The 27,768-nt window shown below is 41.5% G+C and overlaps 1 protein-coding gene across 2 annotated transcripts in view; it reads left to right on the plus strand.

The window, feature by feature from the left end:
- The window catches only part of DCHS2 (dachsous cadherin-related 2), a 122,862-nt gene that overhangs the window by 57,250 nt on the left and 37,844 nt on the right, over positions 1-27,768 (plus strand). For both annotated transcript variants that reach the window (XM_054825623.1, XM_054825624.1), the window contains exons 4-7: positions 18,227-18,463; positions 19,829-20,848; positions 22,280-22,467; positions 22,918-23,017. In XM_054825623.1, coding sequence (XP_054681598.1) covers positions 18,227-18,463; positions 19,829-20,848; positions 22,280-22,467; positions 22,918-23,017 — 1,545 coding nt within the window. The remainder of the gene's footprint in view (positions 1-18,226; positions 18,464-19,828; positions 20,849-22,279; positions 22,468-22,917; positions 23,018-27,768) is intronic.

Genomic DNA, 27,768 nt, shown 5'->3' on the forward strand with positions numbered 1-27,768 from the left:
CAATAATTAGGGAGCTGGATCTCCACAGGCATTTAACTGGTCATTTTTAAAACTGCCCCAGAGCAGGCTTGTCAGAGAGAGCCCCTGTGGATCATGCTGGCAGCACTGGCTTTGCAGTGGTCCTCCCTTGTGAAAGGCTTCTTCCTAGGAGTGTGACTTTTTGGCCTTTTTTTCCAGTTTTGGCACTTCATATAGGAAAAATGTCATGCTTAATCATGAAGACCATATAAGTTTATAAGTTACCATTATCTTGCAGATCTATCATGGTATTTTATCAAAGGCAGACCAAATGCAGGGTGAAGTTGCTTGAGATCATTATTGCTGACATTTCATGATGAGAAGAGCATTTAGGTCAGAGACACTATTCCCAATGTTATAGTACTTTGAATCTGATTGCACTTAATCAGATCTCCTGGGTAATTCACAAGGTCAGACTGTGTCTAATTTTAACTTATTAATATTAATGGTATGTGGTGCGGGTTTTTTTCCTGAAGAATACACTTTTTCCTTTTATATTCTTCCATGTCTGTTTACAATAGTGCTTACTCTCAGTCACTGGTGAGCAGAATGATTTTTAGACTCTTAGGAAAAATAAACATTCTAAACATTAAAATTGCCAATTTGTCACACAGGAGTTTTGTAATCTTTGCAGGTTAAAAAGCTGCGAAAGCTGTTCGGTATTCAGAGGAAGATGAAACAGGTAGCTCGCTGTTAGTGCCTTGAGTTCTTCCTCCTTGCTACTTGTTAGGACAGTGACATTTTCCAGTTTTTGTTGTGCTAAAGCTGTCTTCATGTGCTCTGATACATGGCCTAGTTTAGATGTGTCTTCGAAGGTTATGTGAGGGACTTTATCTGGTTATGTGGGCTGCATTTTGTGAATAGAGGGCAATGGACAAGTATGACAAGAAGTAGGAATTCTTCAGGAGGGGGATCCCCAAACCTGTAAGGCAAACAAGATCATATTACAGTTTTGGTCTTTGGTTTTCTGATCTGGTGCATGTGCAGTCTGTTACTGATGTGTTCTGCAGTTTTTTTTCCAATTTGCAGTATCACGTATTCTGTTTTATCTGCTCTTGGCACTATTAGAGGATGTAAAAGGAGGCACAGCAATGGTGTTGGAGTCTTCCATGAATTTGCCTTCCTGATAAGTTTGTTTTTTAAATGATTAATTTTTCTCACTGATAGAACATTTAGAAATCATAGAATCATAGAATGGTTTGGGTTGGAAGGGACCTTAAAGATCATCTAGTTCCAACCCCCCTGCCATGGGCAGGGACACCCTCCACTAGACCAGGTTGCCCAAAGCCCCATCCAACCTGGCCTTGAACACTTCCAGGGATGGGGCACCCACAACATCTCTAGGCAACCTGTTCCAGTGCCTCACCACTCTAACGGTAAAGAATTTCTTCCTAACATCTAATCTAAATGTACCCTCCTTCAGCTTAAGGCCATTACCCCTTGTCCTATCACTACACTCCCTGATAAACAGTCCCTCACAATCTTTCCTGTAGGCCCTTTCAGGTACTGGTAAGCCGCAATTGGATCTCCCCGGAGTCACCTTTTCTCCAGGCTGAACAACCCCAACTCTCTCAGCCTGTCCTCACAGGAGAGGTGCTCCAGCCCTCTGATCAGCTTTGTGGCCCTCCTCTGGACTCGCTCCAACAGCTCCATGTCTCTCCTGTTCTGGGGCCCCCAGAGCTGGACACAGTACTCCAGGTGGGGTCTCAAAAGAGCCGAGTAGAGGGGCAGGATCACCTCCCTCGACCTGCTGGTCACGCTTCTCTTGATGCAGCCCAGAACGCAGTTGGCTTTCTGGGCTGCAAGCGCACACTGCCGGCTCCTGTTGAGCTTCTCATCCATCAATACCCCCAAGTCCTTCTCCTTGGGGCTGCTTTCAATCCATTCCTTGCCCAGCCTATAGCTGTGCTTGGGATTGTGCCAACCCACATGCAGAACCTTGCACTTGGCCTTGTTGAACTTCATTAGGTTCGCACGGGCCCACCTCTCCAGCCTGTCAAGGTCCCTCTGGATGGTATCCCTTCCCTCCAGCGTGCCAACCCCACCACACAACTTGGTGTCGTCGGCAAACTTGCTGAGGGTGCACTCGATCCTACTCTTCATGTCGCTGACAAAGATGTTGAACAGTGCCGGTGCCAGTACCGACCCCTGAGGAGCGCTACTCGTCACCGTTCTCCACTTGGACATTGAGCCGTTGACCACAACTCTTTGAGTGCAACCACCCAGCCAATTCCTTATCCACCGCGTGGTCCATCCATCGAATCCATGTCTCTCCAATTTAGAGACAAGGATGTTGTGCGGGACAGTGTCAAATGCCTTGCACAAGTCCAGGTAGATGAAGTCAGCTGCCCTTCCTTTATCCACCGACGCTGTAACCCCACCATAGAAGGCCACCAAGTTTGTCAGGCACGATTTGCCCTTAGTGAAGCTGTGTTGGCTGTCACCAATCACCTCCTTATCTTCCATGTGCCTGAGCATATTCCTTAGATATTCTCGAACCTGATCTTCTCCTACAGTGGGCAGTTCTGCATTCTCCCAGTCCCTGCCTTCTGTGACCTGGGCAGTGTGGCTCAAGCATTTGCCAGTGAAGACTGAGGCAAAGAAGTCGTTGAGTACCTCGGCCTTCTCCATATCCTGGATAACCAGTTCACCCGTTTCATTCTGGAGGGGACCCACATTTTCCCTCGTCCTCCTCTTATCACTGACATACCTATAGAAGCTTTTCTTGTTGTCCTTGACATCCCTGTCCAGACTAATTTCTATCAGGGCTTTGGCTTTCCTAACCTGCTCCCTGGCTGCTCAGACAGTTTCTCTGTATTCTTTCCAGGATACCTGCCCTTGCTTCCACCCTCTGAAGGCTTCCTTTTGTTGTTTGACTTTGCCCAGGAGCTCCTTGTTCATCCACAGGGGCCTCTTGGTGTTTTTGCTTGACTTCCTCTTTGTTGGGATGCATTGCTTCTGAGCTTGGAGGAGGTGACCCTTGAATCTTAGCCAGCTGTCTTGGGCCCCTCTTCCTTGCAGGGCTTTGTCCCATGGTATTCTACCAAGCAGATCTCTGAAGAGGCCAAATTCTGTTCTCCTGAAGTCCAGGGTAGTGAGCTTGCTGCACGCCCTTCTTGCTGCCCTGAGGATCCTGAATTCCACCATTTCGTGGTCACTGCAGCCAAGGCTGCCCTTGAGCTTGACGTCCGCTACCAGGCCCTCATTGGTCAGAATAAGGTCCAGCATGGCACCTCTTGTCGTGGGCTCCTCTGTCACTTGGAGGAGAAAGTTGTCATCGACACATTCCAGGAACTTCCTGGATTGCTTGCGCTCAGCTGCGTTGTCCCTCCAGCAGATGTCAGGGTGGTTGAAGTCCCCCATAAGGACCAGGGCTTGTGAGCGTAAGGCTGCTCCTGTCTGCCTATAGAGGGCTTCCTCTGGTCAGGTGGCCTGTAGCAGACCCCTGCTATGATGTCCCCTGCCCCAGTGCTCCCTTTAATCCTGACCCATAGGCTCTCGGTGGGCTCCTCATACATCCCCAGGTAGAGCTCCATGCACTCCAGCTGGTCATTGCCATAGAGGGTGATGCCCCCTCCTCGCCTGCCCTGCCTGTCCTTCCTAAAGAGCCTGTACCCTTCCATCCCAACGCTCCAGTCATAGGAGCTATCCCACCACGTCTCTGTAATGCCAATAAGGTCATAGCCTTGCAGGCACACACACACCTCCAGCTCCTCTTGTTTATTCCCCATGCTCCGTGCATTCGCATAGAGGCATTTCAGTTGTGCCCCCAATGAGGCTGACTTATTGGCTGGGGTGGCTGGGATTCTTTTGGTGTATCTTCCCGGTGCTACCCCGTTGGGTCCTGTTGCATCTGGAGCCCCCAGCTCGTCTCCTCTAGGCTTCGAGCGTGCTGTAGTGCATCCAGCACGTCTCTGAGCAGTAGGCCGAGGGCCCTTGCCAGTGCCCCATCCCTCCAACCTGGGCACATCGTCCTACAACGTGTCGCTGGCAAGCCTGATGTTATCCCCCTCCCGCTTCGAGCCTAGTTTAAAGCTCTGTCGATGAGCCCCGCTGGTTGCTGGGCATAGATCCTCTTCCCTCTTTGAGAGAGATGAATCCCATCAGGGTTCATCAGGCCTGGTGCCGTGTAGGCCGCCTCATTGTCAAAGAACCCAAAGTTGTGGTGTTGACACCAGCCACGGAGCCATGCGTTTATGGACTGCGTCTGCCTGTTCCACCCACCGTTGCTGCCCTCAACTGGGAGGAGGGAGGAGAATATTACCTGCGCCCCCGAATCCTTCAGTGACTGTTCTAAGAGCCCTTTTGATCGCTTTCGTGGTACATGTCTCTGCTACATCCCCACCCACATGTAGGAGCAGCAGTGGGTAATAGTCAGAGGGCTGTACCAGGCTGGGGAGTTTCCTAGCAATGTCCTTGACATGGGCCCCGGGGAGGCAGCAGACTTCTCTGAGAGGAGGGTCTGCCCTGCATATCGGGCCCTCTGTACCCTTCAGATGGGAGTCCCCTATGAATATAACTCTCCTTTTCTTCTTTGTTGGGGTGGTTGTGACCCGAGGCACGGGCCTTTTGGGCCTCGGTGCTACCTCTGGAGTAGCTTGACTGTCATCCATATCCTCGCTTGAGTGGCCTTCCGCAGCCAGAGCCTCATACCTGTTGCACAGGGGTACGTGGGAAGGCGAGGTGGGTAAGGAGGAGAAGGTTCGCCTGCCGCACCGTGTGTGCACTTGTTTCCATTCACTCCCCTCTTTGAGGCTGCTGCCTTCTACCTGGCGAGGGCAGGATACAGGCTCCCCTTCACTTTGGCTTTGGTCTGTTAGCTGTCCCTGTTTTTGCCTCAGGGAGGGTAGAGCTTGGCTCCACCAGTCTATCTCTCTCTCCGCCTCTCTGATGCTCCTTAACCTCTCTACTTCTTCACGGAGTTCTGCCACCAGGCTGAGCAGATCGTCCACCTGGTCACACCTCAGGCAGCCAATCTCACTACTGCCTTCCCCTGCAAGCTCAGACACTCCCTGCAGCCTGAGATCTGGGTGGCTGCGTGCTTCTGCGGCAGCTCTGTCTGTGTTGCAACATGCCTTCTGGCGAGCACAGAACTTAGGGCTTTCTGCCTGGTGGGCGCCAGGGCTGAGCTCCTTCTATGAGAGAGTGATGACCACCAGTGGACTCTCCTCTTGAGCTGGTAGACTGACTAGGCCCTGCCCGCTTGCCCTTAGGAAATGAGGAAAGAAAATCAGTGCATTAGTCTTTTTGACTCACTATGTTTATTATAGCCCTTGGCATTATACTAGAAGTGGACAGATATTTTCAGTATTATGAGATTTCAATTAATTAGTAGCTAACGGTTTGTCACATTACAGTATGTTAAAATCATACGCAAGATGACACTGTTCTCCATGGCATATATAATTTCTATTTTATGGCATCTAGATTGTGGATTTGAACATTTATCTCACTGTAGCTTTCTTTGGGGGTGTTTTTGGAGTGCCTGCACTTAAAATATTCACTAAAGATTCATGGTTTTCCCCCATTCCCTTTTTCATTTTCAAAAGATAAAAGATGCAATAATAAAAGAAAAAACATAACCTGAATTCTTCACCACTATGGCTTGCTTCTGGCTGTTGCTTTGTTAAAGCAATTGTATGGATGTATCAAGAAAGTTTTTAGCTTTGCATAGTGAGCTGTGTTCACAATACAGGATATCATACCAGCTGGTCAACCACTGACTGTATAGAATATATATCAGTGGTGCTTTTTGATACATAGATATTATGAGGTTAAACCACATCCAAGCTCCTTGAAGGGGCTCCATCTCTTCTTTCAAGCACTGTGACATGTGGATGTTGTATATAGATAAATTCAGTGGGAGTGGGAAGGAAGAGCCTTTCATTGAATAGATAGATATTCCATTAAAAGTCTTTTGAATTCTAAACAAGTCTTTATTCATGGTATTTGTTTGCTATTTTAGCTTTTAGATACTGCATTTATTGTTTGCAATATGGTCTTATATTCATAAATAACATTTATTGCATTTCCCTTTGAGAAAAAATTGAAATGAAGTATTTTTCATTTGATTGATGATAGACTGTCCGCAAGAAAAACCACTGTAAGAACTGGGGAACTAGAAAAATGTATGGATAGGGAATTGTAAACCAGTTCCTCTGCTAGTTCGTGACTCTTTCTATCGTTTGTTTCTAGTGTTGGTGTAAACAACATCTTGGCTTCATTATGTTTCCTTTTGTAGATATCTGATCCATGCATGATCTATGAACAGCACTTGCGAATTGATTAGAACAGAGCAAGTTGAAGAGCTCTTCTGGCTAAGAAACTGTTTGAGCTATGTTTGTTTATTTTCCCCACTGTTATCTAATAAGCTATCTGAAAGTCAATGTATATACAGTTACGGTTGAGCAGGTAATTAAAGATGTAAGTCACAGGATACAATCACAAGCATGGCAGAAAACCTATGCAGTGCTTAACTTGAAGACTTTGGGATTAACAATTGAATTTCTAAACTTTCATTATGATACCAGCATTAATATTTTTTCACTCAAGGGCATATGATTAATTTTTCCATTGATCTTAGTGATAGCCTTCTTGAGAGCTAGATAAAAAGATGGTTATCATCTTACTGTAGCCCTGGTTTAAGGAAGCTGTTTCAAATCAACAAAATTAATAGTAGTCTTTGAAAATTATTTTGGTTCAGTGTGACTTCATCCTGTCAGTCTTCAGGTAAATGGTCTGTTCATATACTTAGAACAACTCCCCTAGCTAGTCCCTGGGTACAGAGGAACTCTTGTGAAGGCTAAGTAAAAGGCAGCAGCCATTGATTTATGTTTATTTGAAGGTATTACTAATTTAAACCTGATATGAAAAGGATGTAAAGAAAGTAGCATTCACACAGTGTACGTTACAGCAGTATAAGCATTTAACTTGGCTTCTCTGCTTCTTTCAACTATATAAGATATTTAGGCTTATGTTTCTGTGAATCCTACCTAAATTAGATGGCTAAAGCAGAGGCTATGACCTTGCTCCTTTTTATTTTACTGAGAATATTTCTGTGAGTGTGGAGGGTTGACCCTGGCTGGAGGGCAGGTGCCCACTAAAGCCGCTCTGTCACTGCCCTTCTCAGCTGGGCAGGGGGAGAAAATATAACAAAAGGCTTGAGGGTCAAGATAAGGATAGGGAGATCACTCAGCAATTACCATCACAGGCAAAACAGACTTGGCTCAAGGAAATTAATTTAATTTATTGCCAATCAAATCAGAGTAGGGTAATGAGAAATAAGTCCAAATCTTAAAATACCTCCCCCCCACCTCTTCCTTCTTCCCAGGCTCAACTTCACTACCTCCCCCCCACCAAGTGGTGCAGGGGCATGGGAAATGGGGGGTGCAGTCAGTTCATCACACATTGTCTCTGCCACTCCTTCCTCCTCAGGGGAAGGACTCCTCACACTCTCCCCTGCTCCAGCCTGGGGTCCCTCCCACGGGAGACAGTCCTCCACCAACTTCTCCAACATGGGTCCTTCCTGCAGGCTGCAGTTCTTCACAAACTGCTCCAGCATGGGTCCCTTCCACAGAGTGCAGAACTTCAGGAGCAGACTGCTCCAGCGTGGGTCCCCCATGGGGTCACAAGTCCTGCCAGCAAACCTGCTCCAGCATGGGCTCCTCTCTCCACAGGGTCACAGGTCCTGCCAGGAGCCTGCTCCAGCGCAGGATTCCCACAGGGTCACAGCCTCCTTCAGGCATCCACCTGCTCCGGCGTGGGGTCCTCCACAGGCTGCAGGGGAATCTCTGCTCCAGCACCTGGAGCACCTCGTCCCCCTCCTTCTGCACTGACCTTGGTGTCTGCAGAGTTGTTCCTCTCACATCTCACTCCTCTCTCTGGCTGCAGTTGCTCCTGGTGTTGGTTTTTGGTTTGTTGGTTTTGTTCCTCTCCTTTACTATGTTATCCCAGAGATGCTACCAGCATGGCTGATGGGCTCGGCCTTGGCCAACAGCGGGTCCATCTTTGGGCTGGCTGGCATTGGCTCTATCGGACATGGGGGAAGCTTCTAGCTGCTTCTTGCAGAAGCCACCACTGTAGCCCCCCCCCCCAAAATCTTGCCATGCAAACCCAATATAGTGAGGAGTTTGGAGATCTTTTCCATTGACTTGAAGATACTTGGATCAATCTTTTGATATCATCTGTTACTTATTTACACCAGAAAATACATGCTGAATACAACAGAGAAGCCTTGTTGCAAGACCTAGTCAGTAGTTTGGCATTAATTTTTTTTTTCTGCACAAAAGTACAGCTTCTGCAAAATGAGCATTCTTTTGAGGAAGTTTTGACTTGCTAAAAAAATAATTAATTTCCTCTAAGATGCATTCTGATTTCTTTTTAACTGAACAGTATAGGGCATCATGTGACTAAAATGTCCTGTAAGAAGTGTAGAACAGTCTACAAGCTTAGTCTGTTGGAGAAGAATAAAAGGAGGAATACACCGGAAGGCCATGCAAATTTAAGAATATAAGAATTATTAACTTAATCAGCCAAAAGGCAGACTTAAGTCCAGCGTCTTATCTCTTAACAGTGCCTGGTAATGGATGCAAAAAGAGGGGTTAAGTGTAGAGCTTGTGCAGAACAGTCCCTCCACTGATATATTTTTCTTGTTTTGGCAGTGTGCAATTTAGTGCTGTACTACTTCCATTACTGTACTATGGCACCATATGTAAATGCGATTTAATGTCAGACTGACTTAAAATAAACTTTCTGATTTGGTTCAGAGCACCAGAATAGATTCATTCCTGTTAAGGATGTTGACAAGTTTTGTTTTATTGAAGAAAATGGAAATGTTGTTGTTTAACAGTCACATCATAGGAGATTTTCACTGCATGAAAAAGTTTTTTGCTTTATTTTTATTACACTACAGGTTGAAAACAAAAATCAAAATACCAAAATTTCTTTTTGAGGAAAAAAAAAAAAAGGCCAAACTTTACTTAATTCCAAGTATTATACAATGTTTAATATATAGCAGATTGTAATATGCATCAAAGTAAAATGGGGATGCATCCTTTTTAAAGAAAACAAGGCCATTTTTATGATGATTAATGATGTTTTCATATAGTATTGTAGGAAAAAATAGTTTATTTTTAAACTACTTTTGGCATTTTCATGCAACATGTAGTACATTTGCTAAACATATGAAGAGGTTCACATAACTTAAAATTAGGAATGTTTTATTTTGGAACATTTTGAGGCCACTTTTTTTTTTTAAACTGCAGTTTCTTCAATTACTGTTTTTCTGATCTTTCATATGCAATTGATAGCATATTCAGAATGCTGCAAATCAGAGGAATATGTCTTAGACAGTGGGTTAGCTTCACTAAGTTTTCACTGAGTAATTTGTGGACTCTTACCTTAACTGAGATCTCATTTAATGAGAAATCTAACATAAAGACTACAGAAAACAGTATATTCTCCTTGAAGCACACAAAATTTGCTGTGTAAGTGTGAGTGTGCAGATTTTGGCCCTGAAAGAAAGCTGTGTAGCTGAACAGCATGAAAAAATATCCATAGTGCCAGCTCTTAATGTATGTGGTGGGTTTTTTTTTTCTTTTATGCATAAAATCCAATAGAATTGACCATCTACAAAGAGAAAAATTCCTGCAAGCTGTGTGCCAGAAACTCAACTGTGCAATAGTGGGGTGGCACATATACTTGAGATTCATTGTGTATGATACAGTGCAAAGTATTTACTAAAATGCTCTAGCACACTCGCCTTTCTTGTAGTCAAGTCAATGTCACATCTCAGAAACAGAAGAACACACCAGATGAGACAAAGAGCAAACTCTCATGGCATTGCATAAAATATGTGGGCTGATAACAAGCAAAATAGAGAAAAGGAAAAAAATATGCCCAAACCATCCATTTTGGAGGAGAGGTATAACATGAGATTTGTATAGTAAAGTTCAGACAATCAGCACTTTTCTTTGATAGAGGCTGTATGGGTCTGAAGTACAGATGTACTTAAGGTACTTCATGTTCTCAGTTAACCTAAAGAAAAGAAGAAAGTGGCAGGTCACACAAAGAGAGCAGATGACCTTGGCAAAATGCCTTCATGCTGTTGGGCTGTTAAAATGAACATAGTAAGGGAGCGTATGTAGTAGAAAATCAGTGTGTGAGGATTAAGATGAGCATATGGAATGTTTCGTAATGCTGTTAATAAAAGAACAGCAAATACATCTTACTGGGCTTATATTAGGCTTCATTCTGTACCTGTGCAGGAAACGTGCATCTTTTGGTACAGTGCCTTCAAAGAACTATCATCTCTGGTTACCATGGCAGTCGAGTTTTGTTACCAGGTTGTGCATTGACCTATTTTTGGATCTGCAGACTGGCAGCTTGATTGAAAAGGTCCTTGATGAAAAAGATGTTTTTTGGAAAACTTCAATAAGCTAAGCAAGCAAAGGTGACCTGGTGGGATGGTGCGGCAATGCTGGAGCAGTGTACATTGTGTGGGGAAGGCTCTGCCTTTGTCTTAGAAAATACAGCAGTTCACCAGGCCAGAGTCCTGCCTGCTTATAGGTGTATGCTTTGATTTTTGGTGTGGGTTTTTTTAAAGCTCATTTTTAATGTGGAAGCGTTCTCTTTGTATGCAGTCAGACAACAAACATACTCTGAATTACTGTTATGTCAGATTAAAGGAAACAAAACAAGGCAGAACCACAAGAAATCTCCCTGCAACAGCAAATTATGTCTCTTTAGTTATATGCTGCTTTACTGACAAATTTAGCGTGTTGGGGTTTTTTCCTGTTAGGGAAGAATTATTTAAACATGTAATAGTACAATATAGAGAAAGCTGCATTGAAGTAAATTCTTGTTTTTTCTGTATTAAGTTTAGTTTTGATGTCCCATGGTGAGTCATAAAACCTTTGTTGTACTAACTTTAGCATTGTACTAAGCAAAAAAACCCCCACAAACCCAAACCTTAGTCCTGTCCTGTGAGGTTTACAGTAGGTTGAAATAGTGAGACAGCAATGGAGTAACATGACAATCAGTCAGTTCAGTATCTCTAGGTTGCTTTTCATATACACTGTAGAAAATGAGAGAGTTTTTGTGGAGCTGAATGTTAGATTTGACAGTATTCTGAAGAATATGTAGCAAATATAAATGTGTTGACAATTTGAGGGGGGTTTATGTTGAAATTTAAAATGGGAGGAAAAGGATCAAGGAAAATGTTTCATTTGCCTTGAATGTTAAAAATAAAGGAAATGTAACAATAGATTCACAAAGTAAGCGAGGAACTGAAATCCCTAACAGTTTAGTGATTGCTGTGGTCACCAGAAAGAGCCAGTTGAGTTCTTCCTTTGGTTTGAGCAACATGGGATCTATTTGCCTTCTGGTAGGTGTTGTAATCACCTCATTAAAATTGGAGTCATAGGACTTTTTTTACCCTGTTAATATTAGGTTAAGAATTTTGGGCAAAGCGGAGCAGCCTCTCTGCTCAGAATAGCCACAAGTTCCTGGGACTTCATTGCTAAAGCACTGCCGTTTCTTGCTAAATGGGAAGCGTGGGGCTGTTCTGTTGGCGACGGCTTGTTCAGAGTGCTACTGCCTGGCTTGTAACCTGGCAGGGGCACGTTCAGCTTGCTTTGCTCGCTCTTCGTTGAGAGCTTGTTCAGTGAAACACTCATTTTTAGAATCATTACGAATTTGGTTTATTTGTCTGCAATTTTTCATGGGATTCATAAGCATTGTTTTAGGGTTATCCAGCATGTGAGAGCATTTACAGAAGATGCTTTATATGGAAGTTTTTTTCCCTACAAAATAAACAATCATGCTAACTTGTTTTGTAGTAAACTTTGAAACATGCATGGAAAGCACTACTGAAATATTAATATTGCCTGTAATTTAAATTGAAAAAAAAAATTAGAGAATTTAAAATTTTGCTAGTGTTCAGATAGCAAATAGGCTAAATACTTCATCCAAAAAGCTAGTAATGCAAATATAGGTACCACTTTCTATTTTGAAGTCCAGTCCTCTAGCTCGCTTCTTCAAGTTGCAGAATTGTGTTTAACCTGTTCACAGTTAGATGGCAGAATGGAAGGCTGAAAGAGGCCAGCTTTACATGTTCCTTTACCTGCCCTGGAGCACTGGAGGCATGTGACCTCCTAAATTAGTGAACTATACTTTCTAGAGACAAAAAAATCTGCATCCCAAATAGTGCATTGTAAGACTTTGTCTGACAAGCACTTGTGTAACAGAAAAAGCACTTGTGTAACAGAAAACTGAGCCTAGGTGGTACAAAAACATTCTAATGCAAGACTCATTCCCTCTCTTGCCTGACATTAGAGGCAGACACTCAGGTGGATATTCTGCTTGTGAATAATGGAACTGCCTTAATTAGAAATTCGTATTTGGTTGATGAATAGCTCACTAAAATTGTCTGTAACCTGTAGTATTTAAGAGTAGTGTTGTGCTTCTGGGAGAACCGCAGTGTTGAAACTGGGTATATTATCTTATAGATCCAGGTACTGGTTCCTCATGTTGCAGATTACCAACCTGGTTGGATTTGGATAAAGTGTTCTGGAATAGATCTTCATGTGCTAAGCAGAGTTTTATGATTAAACACAGTATGTTTAAATAGTAGTGGTTGTAGAGACTAAGCGATTTTATTTAGATTTCATTTTTTAGGAGGAAAACTATGAGTTTAGCACAAGAATCTGCTAGAAAACATTCAACAGTGCAGGGATATGAGGCTTCTGTAAAGTACAAATGTAGATGGGAGATTGATGCAAGTTGAATTAGTTATTTGCTACGAAAACATTAAGATACTGAATACGTTCAAACTTGCAGTAGTCCTCTTATTCACTGAAACTCAAAGCAGTGTTTGTGCCATCAAGATTAAGCTTTTTAAAGCCTTTTCCTGTAAGCTGAAGCTGCACGTATTACAGCAGGTAGACTGTAAATAAAAATGTAATTCCTCATTAATTCTTCCCTTTCCCCTGACAGTTATTAAACCAGCTCTTTGAATAGTGCATTTTGCAGAGGGTTGTTATGGTTACCATCAAGAATGCAACTTCGCTAGAAAAGGTGCATTTTAAATACGGGTAAACTGCTAAAACTGGAACCTAAATGCGATGCTAAGATTAGAGGATGGGCAATGAGTCAGATAAAGTAAAATAGAAATGTCAAGCAGAAACAGTATAGTTCTTCAGTAGAACAATACTGAGTTTAATGTTAATGCAAAGTGTACACCTCCTAACTGCATTCACCTCTCAGAGGATCACCCTGTCTATGCTCATCCTGAAAATTTGTCTAACACATAAAAGGTGCATAAAAAGCAAAGGTGTACGTGCGTCTCCGCACTGAGAAGCCGGCATGCAAAGTTGGGAAGCCGGCATGCAAAGTTGGGCGAGACATGCTCTGAGCAGGTCAGTGGGTCAGCACTGACCTACGCAGTATTAAAGAGCAGATCCAGCAGCCAGCTTTGAAGGGGAATTGGGGTGATGAACTATACGTGCCTTTTTGCCATCTGCTTGCTGTCTGAGCTGTGTGTCAGGGCATGCCAGCTGGCCCATCCTGCGATATTTGTTGAAGCAATACTGCCGTCATTTAAAGCTGTTAGGGAGTTCAGTTTCGTGGTCTTAGAGAACACTATTGATAGTTGTTGATTTTATTCCTCTTGCTGTGTTCTAAAGTTGCTTTTTTATTTCATGAACAATGAGAAAATATTGGAAGCTGTTTAGATGAGTACACAATCTATGCAATCCAGACTTTGTTATTGAAGGTAGTGTGTCCTGGTTTCTCTCTTTGCCTCTGCAGTGCTTGGCTAGTGGACAATGTTTTGCTCACCTACAAATGGCTATAAACGTAGGGCTAATTCTGATTTTCCTTACATGAGGACCCTGTGGAAAACCAGACAGTGATCAGCTATAGGTATGTGTGGTAACTATTGGGGTAACCAGTACCATTTCTGCCGTACAAAAAGTGCCTTTGGTGAGTGAACCTACTTTGGTGATCTATACTGTTGTAATGTTAGGACTGAATACACGATCACAGAGAAGATCAGAAATTTGTTTTAAAAGAATCATTATATGTGGGCCCTTGTCTCCAGCCTTTAACTCTTGAGAAATAGCACTTAGCAGCTAACCTGCCTGGGGAGTAGAAGTCATCTCAACAAAAATAAGAGCAACAAAATCAAGCCAGTAAGTGAGGAAGGATGAAGCAGGTCAGAGTTGACAGTCATGATTTCGCCCTTCATTAGTGCTAGCTCTCACTGTACATTGAATTCCTGAAACCATTGTAATAATTTACAGACTGTTCTGCAGCAAAATATCATTGACTCCCAATGTGGCTGTGCCGAGCTATCTTGTGCTGGCGCAGAGCTGTTCCCAAACTCAAGCCTGTGATGGCAGTTGCTGTCATGCAACCAGCATTGCAGATTCTGTCTAAAATGTGTATGCAAATCCTGATAGGCAGTCTCTGGGTCATGGTTTTCATTTATAAAGGTTAGAATCTGCAGTCAGTTACAGCCATGCAGGTCTAGTCAAGAAAATGAGATTGCCAATGTGTAAGTGAGGCTGGATGTTAACGCTTCATCTGGTATGTAATTATATGATTGTTCACCTGTAAAGCAGAATTGATTCCAGCTTGCTCTCCTGCATAATGAGGAATTACCAGAGGCAAAATCTTCAAGGCACTGCAATGCTATAAACAATAAATTTTTAAAAAATGAGAATTAAATGTTGTTAAAGGCAGCAGATAAGACCATCCATACATATGGGGAGCCAAGCTGAAAGAAAGAAGGTGGCATTGTTCACACATTGACTTCTTAAAGTGGAACCACACTTGTGTCTGTGTGGTCCCCTGCTGGGAGCTTTGGTCTCGGTAAAATGTTCCTCGCAGAGGAGCCGTCTCATTATTCCCTTTTCATCATTAGCATTTCTAGAAACTGTTTTTCATAATGGAAGAATATATTCTGTACCACAGCAACCTAATTGTCTTTTAAGTTCTCTGAAGCCACAAATTGCAGGCTGCAAATGACTATGGTAATAACAATAACAAGCCACTGTCTTTTCTTAATTACCGAACAGGAAAGAAAGGAAAACTGTGACTTGTTTTCAGCCTGTTATTTAGTGAGTCATACCTCTGAGTTTCGCACACCAAACGTGTGACTTACGCAGCTAGTTCCTGCCGTGTGCTTCTTGCATTTAGCCCCGTGTTTCTCCCTTTGCAGTGTAGTACTAGGGGATCTCCTGCACCATGCTTCAGGAGATGAAGTACACCTAGCCAGGCTGCTCTGAGGTATGCTGGCAGCTGCTTTTGACCCAAGCGGTCATGACTGTCCATTTTAGTCACAGTCTGGTGTTTTTACCTAACCATATAGAAAGTAGGATCCCAGATGCTGCTTACTTCTACAGCTTCTTTCCAGCCATATGATGCCATAACAGAGCCTCATGTGGCGTGTGCCCCAACATATGGTAGAGCTGTCTCAAATGCCTGTATAGATTATATATCACCAGATGCAAAGCTAATGCCCAGTCCTACAAATGTGGAAAGAAATGTAATGTATATAATTCAAACTGGGTTATAAAATTTCCTGCATACTACAGTTTTGAGGCTGGAAGGAACCGTATGGAAAACATACACTTTTTACTTGGAATCTGCCACTGTTCTTAGGGCGTCCCTGGTCCTGCAAGAGAGGACTGAGTTGGCGAGATGTACTTGCCTATTCCCTTCCCTGCCTAGGACACAGCAAAAGAATGAAGAGAGAAAGAAAAATATTTTATCCATTTTCTTTTCTGTCTGCTTTCTGTAGCTGAACTGGCATGGACTGTGCTGTAAACTGTCTAGGTCAGCAGAGAAGGAATTTTGGTTCTGAAATATTTCTGTTCCACCAGGTCTTCAGAGTTCCTGGAGTGGAGCACTGTTTGCTCCACCCTTTGCTAGGGGATGTTCAGAAGTCATTAGTTATTGCTTTGAGAGTAAGAATTTCAACATGATGCTTTTCTGTAGAAGTTTTTCGACTCTTCGCATACATCTTGAGGTATCATGAATGAGAAATTTTTGGCCTTGTCAACTGAAAAATACCAATTGGTCAAGTTAGTAAAATATAGTCCACTTGATGGGTTTCATTTAATTTGACATTGATGGTGTTGAAAATCCATGTTTATATGTTTAACCTCTGGAAAAAGAGGTTAAAACCCCTTTTCCTTCAAGCTACAGTTGCTCAGATTACCTCAGGAAATGCCAAAAGTTTATGTCCTTGGAAGACTACTTTGTTGAGCTGTCTAACTAATCGTAAACCAAATCATCAGAAGACAAAACAGAAAAAAAAAAAGGGCAAAATAAGGTTGATTCTTGGAAGTGCATCAGTTATTGGCATAGGAACTGGATCAGCAGTGAATTCTGAATCCATCTGTATCTGAGTTTTTACTGTGGTTTGTCACATTGGAAGAGGTGTCCTTTGCTGTTAGTGGAAAGCATTCTTCCTTGATCCTGAAGACCCTTTGAATGCGTTTTAAGCATGCCAAGACACAGTTTGTTATTGTAATGTTCTGGCAGTATAATTGGAAAGTATACTGCATGCACATTTGAATATTTATAAGGATTTTATGTATTTTCCATTATTCCACCTAAAAATGCGTTGTAGCAAATGAGCATTGTGGCTTCAAATTAGATTTTGAGAAGATATATTGTAGTTGAATTATGCACTGATTATCTTAAGGCGCTTTATGTTAAATGCTATTTTTACCCTGTCTGACAAATAAGGCCACTAAATGTCTGACTTGAATGCCAAACGTTATCCCTACTAAACCTGTTTTAAAAGCCAGGAAATTACAAAGGTAGCTCAAAGCTTAAAGGTTTGGTTTTACTGGGCTGCTGGAGGTTTTGTGTCTTCACCAGCTTCTACAAAAAGCACAGGTGCTTTCTTAAATATACCTGTTGATATGTAGAGAATTGTCCCTATTAGTTGAATCACTTGAATTTACCACAGCCTTACTACTTAGCTTACTGCAATTTTAGCATTTAGTGTGTATTTAATTAAACTCAGTCATTGCCAAGAAGAATTTTCTTGCATTTAACCTTTTGTCTTCATTTTCATGTTGAAAACCTTACTTTACAAATAGCTATCTGTGTGTTGCAAAATCTGTGACCCCAAAGGGTCTTAGAATATTGAGGGATTTGTGCCACCTCAGAATAAGTGAAAGTGTTCTTCCTCCTGCTCAATGATAGAGAAGATGATGAAAAAGATAAGACAAAACAGTATTAATGCTCCCTAGGACATAATTATGTTTCCTTATTCCATCTCTTACCTGGCTGAAAGTGCCTGGTCTTCAACTGTGTACCTCAGGTTATAGTTCAGTTATACAATTTATGAACTAACAAACATACTATGATCTGCTATATTATGTGTGCTCCCCTGAATTTTTAAGTATTCATGTTCACTTCATCTAGATGAGACATTTCAGGGTGCTCTAAAGGCAAATGCTTTATATCTTAATTTATAAATCCTTAATTTGCTTGCAAAGGACAATGAATAACTGTCACAGAACAATTAATAAGTATCAGTTTTGAATAATTGTTGTAGACCGTTATGAACATTCCATATAGCACTATAGCTATGGTTTGGGTGTAATTCTCATTGCTAGACTGAAGTCTGCACTCAAAGCTTTCTTTGAACTTCATACAAGCTTTTACTGTAGAAGAAAATGGGACAGGATTCCTGCCACGTTCATTCTTTCTATCTGTACTACCATCTTAGGTAATTATAGTTAGATGTGGGTGTCTGTAGTAATATAAAGAGTATTTGAAAACTGGGCATAATTATCTGATATTACTAAAGGCTTATTTTAGCAGTCAGAAGAGAATGTATTTGGAGACAGCTAGTCTCATTCATCAGAGTTAAAGGATGAAAATGTATTTATCTTGAGGAGGGCACATCCAAAGTTCTGTATTTCTGGACAAAGCATGGCATTTTCTTTTCAAAGAATTACTTATTTCATATAGTTTATAAAAAAAAGTAAATTTTAGCAGGTTGCAAATTCAACAGACCTTGGAATTTACTATTAAATGGTATTTTACTGGAAACTTGTGATCTGACATCAGGCGATTGCTTCTCAAATACTTTCCACAGACCCCACTGCTCCTAAGATTTGCATTTTGGGGCTTCAACCCTGTTTGTGTGGATGTTGTATTTGGGCATTTTTCTATATACTTTCAGGAATTATTTACCTGATCTCAGCTCTTGGCCACCTGACACATTCTGCGCTTTTCTTGACTGTTTCTGCGCGGGACGGAGGTGGCCTTCCCTCTGCCACCAATGCAGCTGTCACGGTAAACATCCTTCAGACTGCTTCAGCCCCTGCAATATTTGAGAGATCGCGATACACTTTTTCTGTTCCTGAAGATGCACCTGAAGACAGCCTGATTGGCACTGTAAAGGCCAGAGAGCCTCCAAGTAAGTTGCATGCTCAGAGATTACATTGCATTTTTGTTGTGACCACTAACTGGAAATATCTGTAGACAATTATTTTTATTTAAATTTTCCTATTATTCATTCAGTCTGTTGAGCATTAAATAGTATTTACTGTTGCTATTTACAACCTGCTGTATCAGGATGCTCTTTAGAACAAATGGAGATTCGTGGTACTCTCCTTGGTGGTCCTTGGGCTTGGCAACTGCCTCCATTTTCTTCCAGATGGATTTCTATAATTGTGAATGGGGAGATGGGAAGCATGTTGTGAAAGTGTAAGGAAGGGTTTGTGTGACGGTATGGCTTGTGTTAAAGCGTTAGCCATGCAAGGCAAATCTCACAGCAATACTCATGAGCAGAGAGTATTCAGAAGTTTCAGAGAATCTATATGAAGTGCTGTTGAAAAAACAAACCCCAAAACAACAAAAAACCCCTCAAAACACAAATACCCCCCCCACACACACAGACTCCTTGCCCCATTTTCCCAAATTAAGTGGTGAAGTCCAGATGAATGTTTATGGGACCTCTTGAAAATGTATTTAATCCATTTGGTTTCCGTATCATTTTTAGAGGGAAATGGGTTAGCTCCTGCCAGGCTTTAGCCATAAAAGACCCTGTCCTGAGAGCCATATATATTTGGTTCCTAGGCAGGGCAGTGGGAACCATGAGTCCACGTACCAGTTTGATGATGGATCTGTACATGTAAGGTGGTAGAGGCAGAGGTTTTACAGAAGTTTGAGTCAGGTCCTCCCATTTTCTCCTTCTTGGAAGGAGAGTGCATTGACCACTGTCCTCAGGTAGCACCTGTGGAGTGGCCTTGATAATAAGCCTGAACCTTTAGATAGCTTTTGCTTTAGGCAGCATCTGGTGTGTAAGGATATAGCAATGGTCATCCATGATCAAACAGTAAGTTTGGTAAAATGCAGTTCTTTCAGAGAATTGCCACCTGTTTCACTCCTTGCTATTATAGTGAATGACTGTGTGTAGTGAAATTACTCCCATAAGATTAATTTATAGGAGTGCTTTTTCTGTATTTTTAGATCAGGGAAAAATAAGAGGCTATTATACTATTTTCTCTATAGAGTTTTATCATACCAGTGAGATGAAAATTAAATGGTGCACAAGTGGACAAACTGTGTACAGTCAGATCAAGTCTGTGCAGTATTTATTTTACTGAAGGGCTCCAGGGACAGGAAGAAGGAAGCATAAAAAGCCCAAGTCAAACATCTGTGTAGCTTACATCTATTCTGCTGAATTTAACAGCATGCATTCTTCACAGATGTTCTTACCAGTCTTCATGTTATCGTTTTAATATTTCTTTACATTTATTGTTGTTATTTCCATTCCTAGATTCTCTAGAAGTGGTTTCTTACAGAATTTCCTCTGGTGATCCACATGGAAGATTCTCTATTGACCCGCAGTTTGGTATCATCCGCACCAAAAACCAGCTTGACCATGAAACTCAGTCTGTTGTGGTGCTCACCATTCAGTCACAGTTGGGTAACTCCCCTGTCTATAGCAGCACCCAGGTCAACATATCTGTGATAGATGTTAATGACAATCCTCCAGTATTTCTTACCAAATCTGATAAGGTAACTATTTCGCATACCCAGCCACCTGGTACTGCTGTCTACATTGCTCATGCAGAAGACAAAGACAGTGGCCTAAATGGAGCAATCAAATATAGTATTGCAAGCAAGCAGTCAAATGCATTTAGCATTGATCCAAGCCTTGGAGTAGTTAACCTCACCAGAGCAGTGTTTGCAGATAAGCAGCAGGAACATACTCTACACATAGCAGCTGAAGACAGTGGAAGTCCTCCCCTGACTTCTTTGCTGATGTTGACGGTGATTATTGAAGAGCAGAAGATGGGCCCTACTTTGGTTTTTCAAAACTTGGTGTATCAAGTAGAAATAAGTGAAGCTGCTTCTCCAGGTGCCCAAATCCTTCAGGTTCAAGCCCACTCGCTTGATCCACACAGCGTTACCTACAAGCTGATATATTCCTTAGAGCCTAGCACAGATTCTGTTGCATTTGGAATCAGCTCTGAGACTGGTTGGATTTATCTTCGGAAACGTTTGAACTATGAATGTGCACAGATACTAAGTTTTAGAGTCCTGGTCAGCACCTCTGAGGATGAAAACCTCAAGCAAAATGCAAGTACATCGGTAATAGTTAATGTCCTAGATGAAAATGATAATTCTCCCATGTTTATGCGTGAGAACTACTTCTTTGAAATGGAGGAAAATCCAATTCCCAGAGGTGTGATTGGCACCATTACAGCTGTTGACAAAGACTCGGGACGAAATGGACAACTTTCCTATTTCCTCTTGTCTGATGGAAAGTATTTCAAGATGAATTCCAACACAGGTAGCATTTTATGGTTTGTAATCTGCCTAATATTGCTTTTGGAAAGGAACCTTCCCTAAGGGAATGGAAGTGAAAAGCTTTCAGGAACTGCTGTGAATGTCTTGGGTGGATATGTGAATATTCTAACTCAGAGCTTCACAATTTGTGGAATGAAATAAATATAATACATGTTCATGAAGAATGAACTAGCCCTTTAGGATTTGATTTTTTTCATGACTTCATTCTGGTCACTTGGTCATAAGTTTCAGTGTTTGTAACAAATTAAAAGAAGGACTTTTAAGTTATAGCTTCAGTAGTTCATATGAGGAGCTTAATTGCCTGTGATCAAGTGCAGTTGAAAAGTACAGATCATCCATAAATAACTGTAAAGGTAGCTATGACATTTGACAGTTATAGTGATTTAAAGTATTTGTGAAAACTCCTGTAAGTTACATCAAAACTGAGTTCTTGTACATGGCACCACAGAAATCAAATTGGCTGAGAGAAATTTTTCATGGCACAGGGTGTGCTCTGCGGTGAATATCAAATGCCTTGAGTAATAAATACTATATCCACACAGTATAACACCACAGAACGCAGCATGGAGAGCCCAGAGGAAGGTAATCCTGTAAGGAACACAGGCACTGTAAATAATGTGGTTTAGCAACATGATACGTAGCGAGCAAAAATCTGCTGTTTAAAATGCCTGTTCCCATATGTCCACGTTCCTGTTGAGTACATTTATGGAAGTGATAGGTCAAGGGGTAATGGCTGTAAGCCGAAGGAGGGTACATTTAGATTAGATACTAGGAAGAAATTCTTCACTGTGAGGGTGGTGAGACCAGTACTGGAACAGGTTGCCCAGAGAAGCTGTGGATGCCCTCTCCCTGGAAGTGTTCAAGGCCAGGTTGGATGAGGCTTGGGGCAACCTGGTCTAGTGGAGGGTGTCCCTGCCCATGGCAGGGGGGTTGGAACTAGGTAATCTTTTAAGGTCCCTTCCAACCCAAACCATTCTATGATTCTGTGAAGTTTAAAGGCAAATAGAGTACTAGGAGTTGACCAAGAAGATCTTACAATAATATGTGGTTATCTGTGTGAAGGACTTTGGTCAACCACAAATCTACAGCTATATTAAGTATGGTTGAGCAGATGGAGAGAAGATTGAGTCACATTTATTCACTGGGTCTACCAGAATGCATAGGAGACATAAGGCTTCTTGATTAATGTATAGACATTGTGTTGAGAATTTTCTAACCCAGAGGTGTAATAAAGGCCATTTGTCAGCAGTTAAAACCCTGTGCTCATATATTATCTGTCCTGAAGTGCGGTGAAGAAAAGGCCAGATGGATTGCTTTGGAAGGTCAGCACGTTGGTTCGTACTGTTTTATACCTTTGCTCTGGGGCATCTGCTGTACAGTGAAGGATGTAATATTAATTTTCTTTGTCCATCAGGTGAAATTATAAACTGGGTTGCACTGGACCGGGAAAAACAAGCTCACCACCAGCTGACCGTGCTAGTGACCGACCACGGGTCACCGCAGCTTAATGCCACAGCAGCCGTGTACATCACGGTGAGGGACGTCAACGACAACAAGCCCCTCTTCCCTCAGGTGGCCCCTGGGCAGGAGCTGCACCTCAAGGTGGGTGCTGCCGGCGGGGATGCGCTGCCTTGCTCCGAGCACCACCCTGTGGCAGGAGCCCAAACCCCCTGTCCTGTATAATAGTACGGCACTGAAATGGAAGTGTAACTCATTCCTTGTTTAGACTCGGGTATATTTGGGGATTTCAAAATTTGTCAAATGATTACACTTCTCCACCTTGTATACTGTGAGATGTAAAGGATATACACGTATAATTTTATTTATGTATGCAGTACAATCTCTTTTAATATCTGACTTCTGAGTCTGCTGTACTAAAGGCTTTTCAATTATTTAACCATTTCCTGAAATGCTTTTTACACTGACTGTAAACATTACTGAAATGGAAAATAGACCAAGAGCTAAACTCTTGTGTTATGGAAAGGAATTTATTTTAAGGCTCGCTGTTATCCATGTATATTTGCAAATTATTTATAAACTGCTTGATGACAGGTTTTGGAAGGGCAGCCGTCAGGGACATTTATTACCACTGTCTTTGCAAAGGACTTTGATTCTGGAAACAACGGTGTGGTATTATATTCAATAGAATCAGGTAAGAATTTAAAGTGTTATTTGTAAGAAAAGATACATTCAAATAACTAGAGTTTTAGAGATGCCATGTATACATACAGGAAGATGGCTGTGTAAATAGAAATGAGGACCATTATATGTCTTGTGAAGTATCTGAGGTGCAAGCAGGTATGTCTCCTCCCTTCCCCCTCTGCCCCATCTTCCCAGGGGTTTGGTTGCTTGTGTGGCCGGCCAGAGAGTGTTCTAAAAGCACTCAGAAAAGATTAGGACCATGATCTTGTACTGTACAGTTTAGTGTTTCAGTCAGTTGTTTAACATCTTAAAGGAAAGATGATCTTCCTTTTCCCATGACCAATTGAAAATTTTCCTGCTAAAAGAGCAGTTCATGACAGTCTGAGACGGGGATCAGAAGGATCAGCAGATAATCTGGGCAAACAATGAGGCTTGTGGTTTTTAGTTCATGTTTCACGCTTTGTTTAGCACTGTGTTAGCCTGACATAGCGTGGCCACTTAAAAACACTTCTCTTGAGTTTTCCCTATAATTCCTACATGTAGTAGTTCACTGCTGGGGTATGCTATAGGATCCAATTTTGTTTGCAGTGAAATCAATAACAGAGCAGCCCTAAATTAGAACATGAGTGGGACTGGGACGTTAATACTGGTAAGAGACATATATATGATCTCTGGTTTTGCCACATGCCATTTGCTACACTTTTACACAAGAGAGAACTCTGTCTATAACCAGTGAGGAAACCATGACTGTTCCTCCTGCTTGGATTCACTATTGGTTCAAAGCAGCAAGAGGTGCCAAGGACAGAACTATTCCTTTTATTGTGGTACTTGCTCAATTCTACCAGCTTAATGTAATCAATACCTTTTAAGCTTGGTATTTGTATTTGTAGTCTGTGGTGATTTGCACACAGAGCATACTGTTTCATCAGACCAAGAAAACATTTGCAATATTCCCATCCACTCAGTGCATTTCCTCATGTTCTTGCTGTGTAGGCAGAGCTTATATATGAGCTCGGTTGGTTTAAACTCATTACAATTATTTGTCACTGCAGAGTAACGAACAAAATACTGCAAAGCTACATTACTCCTCAGTCCTAAAGAGCAAAAGAATCTGTAAGCTCTGCTTGCCAAGGCTGAAATTGCCAAAAGATTCCCATGGATTATGTTATGCCGTGTCTTTACGTACCCTTTTGACTTCTGTGGGGTAATGGAAGGACTTTAAGATCCAAATCCACAAGGGTAAGAGAACTAACTCTGCTCTCTTCCACCAAGAGATGCTAAAAAAAAATTTAAAAAAAGACAGACGTTTAACAACTCTATTGAAAATTTTGCAGTTGAAATATATGTAGATAATAAAAGACACTGGGGTCGGTTTATGGCCATACTTTTATTGCCTTAATTTGGATACAAGTGACTGCCTTTTCCAGAGAGAATTGTAGAGAATCATAGACTTCTTCATTGTGAATAATAAGATTTTGCACTTAATGATCCCCCTTAAGAAAAAGGGAATGAGTAGTACCCAACCCTTTGTTTGAAGGGTGATGGCCAGGCAACGCGGGAAGTGTTCTTCAGGGGTCTCTGTTGGTCTGTATATCTAACTATATCCCCTTCCTTCAAACAGCACATTGGATTTTCTTACTGGCTTCATTGTAGAGCCCCAAAGGGGAGTAAGTAAGAGTTCAAATTATAAACATGACTAGCAACACAAAATATGACTGGTCTTGCAAATGCAGTCTCTAGAAAGAACAAAAGGATAAAAACAGCAGCAAAAAAACACTAAAAGAGCCCTTCCAGCCTTGGAACTAGATATTTTCCCGATAAACAAATCCAGAAACAGCTGAGCTTCTCTGATACTAATTTTTGTTGTTGTTGTTAGTTGGCTCACAGCCTTTAACATCTGGTCTTCTGTTTCATGGTGAAGTTCTTGCCTGGTTTATATTTAAAATAGTATTTTCTAGTTCTGGGACATCGTTCAGTACTAAATATGAAGAAGAAATATGATCTGATTTACAGCCATGTTTGTTGAACACAAAGACATCAGGTTAATTGGAGGACTGCATGCAGACCAGTGCTCTTTTCAACAGTTGAGGGACTGCCACAAGATTAAGAGCTTTGAGTGCCAGTGTCAGCTGTTCAGCTTGAAGAGTCACTGGGTAATTTTTAGTGTTCTTGAGACCTAAAGAAATGCCAAGATAGCAGCAATAGATTAAGTGATGCAGGAGGGCTAATGATGAATGCCAACAAATTATGTAAGGAAAAATCTGTAAAAGAACAACAGATGAATTTTAGCCTTCAGAAGAGAAGTGTTTCCTTCAAAATGCATCTCCCTCTTCCCAGAAAATTAAAAAAAATCATCCGTAGGCATTCATGTGCATGGAAATGCATCATCGTATGGCCATACCTCCACTTCTGTGTTATCGCTGAAAGAGTAACCTAATTCAGAGGGAGGTGAATTCCTTAGTGACGCTGGCAATTGCTAAGTGATTTGCTTGGCCTTCTGTACAACTGTCAGTAGGTCATAGTATAGCATTTATGCAAAAATTAGTCTGTACTTATAGTGCATCATAACTGTTGCGTTGTGTGTTATGCTTCCACTTTGCCAGTGCTAGTCTTTTACATTTATATTTGGACCAACTCTGCAGACACACTAGCACTTGACCACCAGAGTGCTAGGAGAAACCTGGTTTACACAGCTAACACACACAAAGTGGCAAGTTTTGTACGTATGTCGGTGGACAAGTACTTGTTCTCTAGGGTGATTTGCAAGCAGCGTGCAGGGAGCGTTCCTAGACTTGCAGAGGGCTGTGTTTCTACAGCAGCCCCTCAGTATTCAAGCTCTTTTGGAGCCATGGCACGGCCACCTTTTTTTCTGTTAAGAGAAACAACTTTTCTTTCATCTCAAAGGAGAATGAGATGGCCAAGGCACTAAGTATTTTAGAACCGAGGAAAGATCAGTTCTTCAGGAAAGTAGGTAAAAATACGTAGCTAACTATCACTGCATACTGAGGTCACAAATACTGGACAAAACTCTAGTGTTACTTTCTGTCTGCTTTCTGGACCATTTTGTCTAAATGGTAGTCCCTGAAAGGCTTTAATGTTCTGCCAGAGTTTACAGCCACACATTGCCTGGGGTTTCTCAGGTCATATTTTTTTTTTTTTTTTTTTTTTTTTTTGGTCCAAAACTGCAGTTTCTGTGATTATGTTTGAGAACACAGAGTTGAGAAAGTACCTGGGCTTTGGAGAACCTCATGTAAATGAAAGCCTGGTCAATAGGTTGGACAATGCAGAGATGGAAAATTTAAGTGAAAAAGCGCATCCATTTATTGGCAGGTTAGAGTAGAGTTGCAAGCACAGGCTGGGGCCATTAGAGTCTAGTTATCAAGAGATTTAATTTTTTTCTGTTCCATGTTTTATCTGCTCTTCTCAATTTCCTTCTTTCTTATCCATTTCTCTTATACTTTCTTCCTTTTCTTACAAAAAGGCACATCTTTAGGGTGTATGATAAGCAGCAGTTGCCTGATACAGCTGACTGTATGAAAGCTGAGCAAAAGTTTCTCGAAGTGCAGAGAGCATGAGCTTTTAGAGCAACGACTGACATGCTCTTTGAGTGTAAAACTTAAAACCACCTTTTCCCTTGTTCCACACTTTGAACGTCCAAAAGAATGAGGAGGAGGGTTTGGAGTGTATTTAGAAAGTGAGCAAGCTACCGCTCACATGCACTTGCCCTTCGTAATCTTGGGCAAAAGTATTCAAAAGTGGTCTATCTCTTCTCTTAGTACATGTCATCTTAGCATCTATTAAATCAGTTGAAAAGCAAGATCTGTCTTTAGGTAGGCTTTTGACATTCAGAAATGGAAGAAATTGCTTTAGCTACAAAATGTAGTATAAAAGTTCAGTTAGTCTTTCTGTAGATGAAGGGAAATCCATTTCATAAGAATTTTTTTTCTTGACGTCTTTTTCTGATTTGGAACCAAATGGCTACACTTTGAAATGGTCCATGAGTAAATTTTTAAAAGACTGATAAGAATACCAGAAAAATAGAAATACAATTTTTCAATTTTGACTGCATAGTACCGTACCAAGTCCTCATAACCTCCTGCTCAGATTGCAGTTGTGTGCTTGCAATGTTTTTGTTCTCTGATTTAATTTTATTTTTTTAACTATTTTTCTTTTTTGGTTCAGTTTGGTAACTGTAGCTCCGTTTTGGTAGAAAAATGAAGGGCATAGTTTTGTGCACTTCTGCTCACCGTTTTCTTTTTTTTTGTTAGTTCTCCCTATCAGTTATTTTAAATGTCAGTTTTAGCAAAATATTAAAAATATATGCGTGCAATTTACATCGTGTTCTGGTTTTCGTATCTCTTCTGCCTTTTGCTTAGCTGGGATTTTGTGTCATGAAACATTGTATGGAAAAAAATAGCCTATCTGTGAATGTAGACATACTGTTGGGACCTAAACCAGGAAAGTAACTAAAAGCTATTTATGAAAACAGTAATATAGCAGCATTAATATTTTGAAACTATCGTGAAAAATGCAGAATGTAGGACTGTCTCATTCCATATAATTGTCTCTACATATTATTTCCTTTTGTTGGCAATTTCCTCATTACGTTCCAGACTGCACGAGTCAACCCAGAAGGGACTCGTGGAGCATTAGAAACTTGTGGTCAGTCAAAAATAGCAGAACAGTACTGGAAAAAACTCTTATTTGTTGACTGTGAAAACCCTGTTTTCTAACTAGCTTGCTCACTGTTTGTTCGAATTC

This window comes from Grus americana, chromosome 4 (genome assembly GCF_028858705.1).
Source record: "Grus americana isolate bGruAme1 chromosome 4, bGruAme1.mat, whole genome shotgun sequence".
Classification (NCBI taxonomy): Eukaryota; Metazoa; Chordata; class Aves; order Gruiformes; family Gruidae; genus Grus; species Grus americana.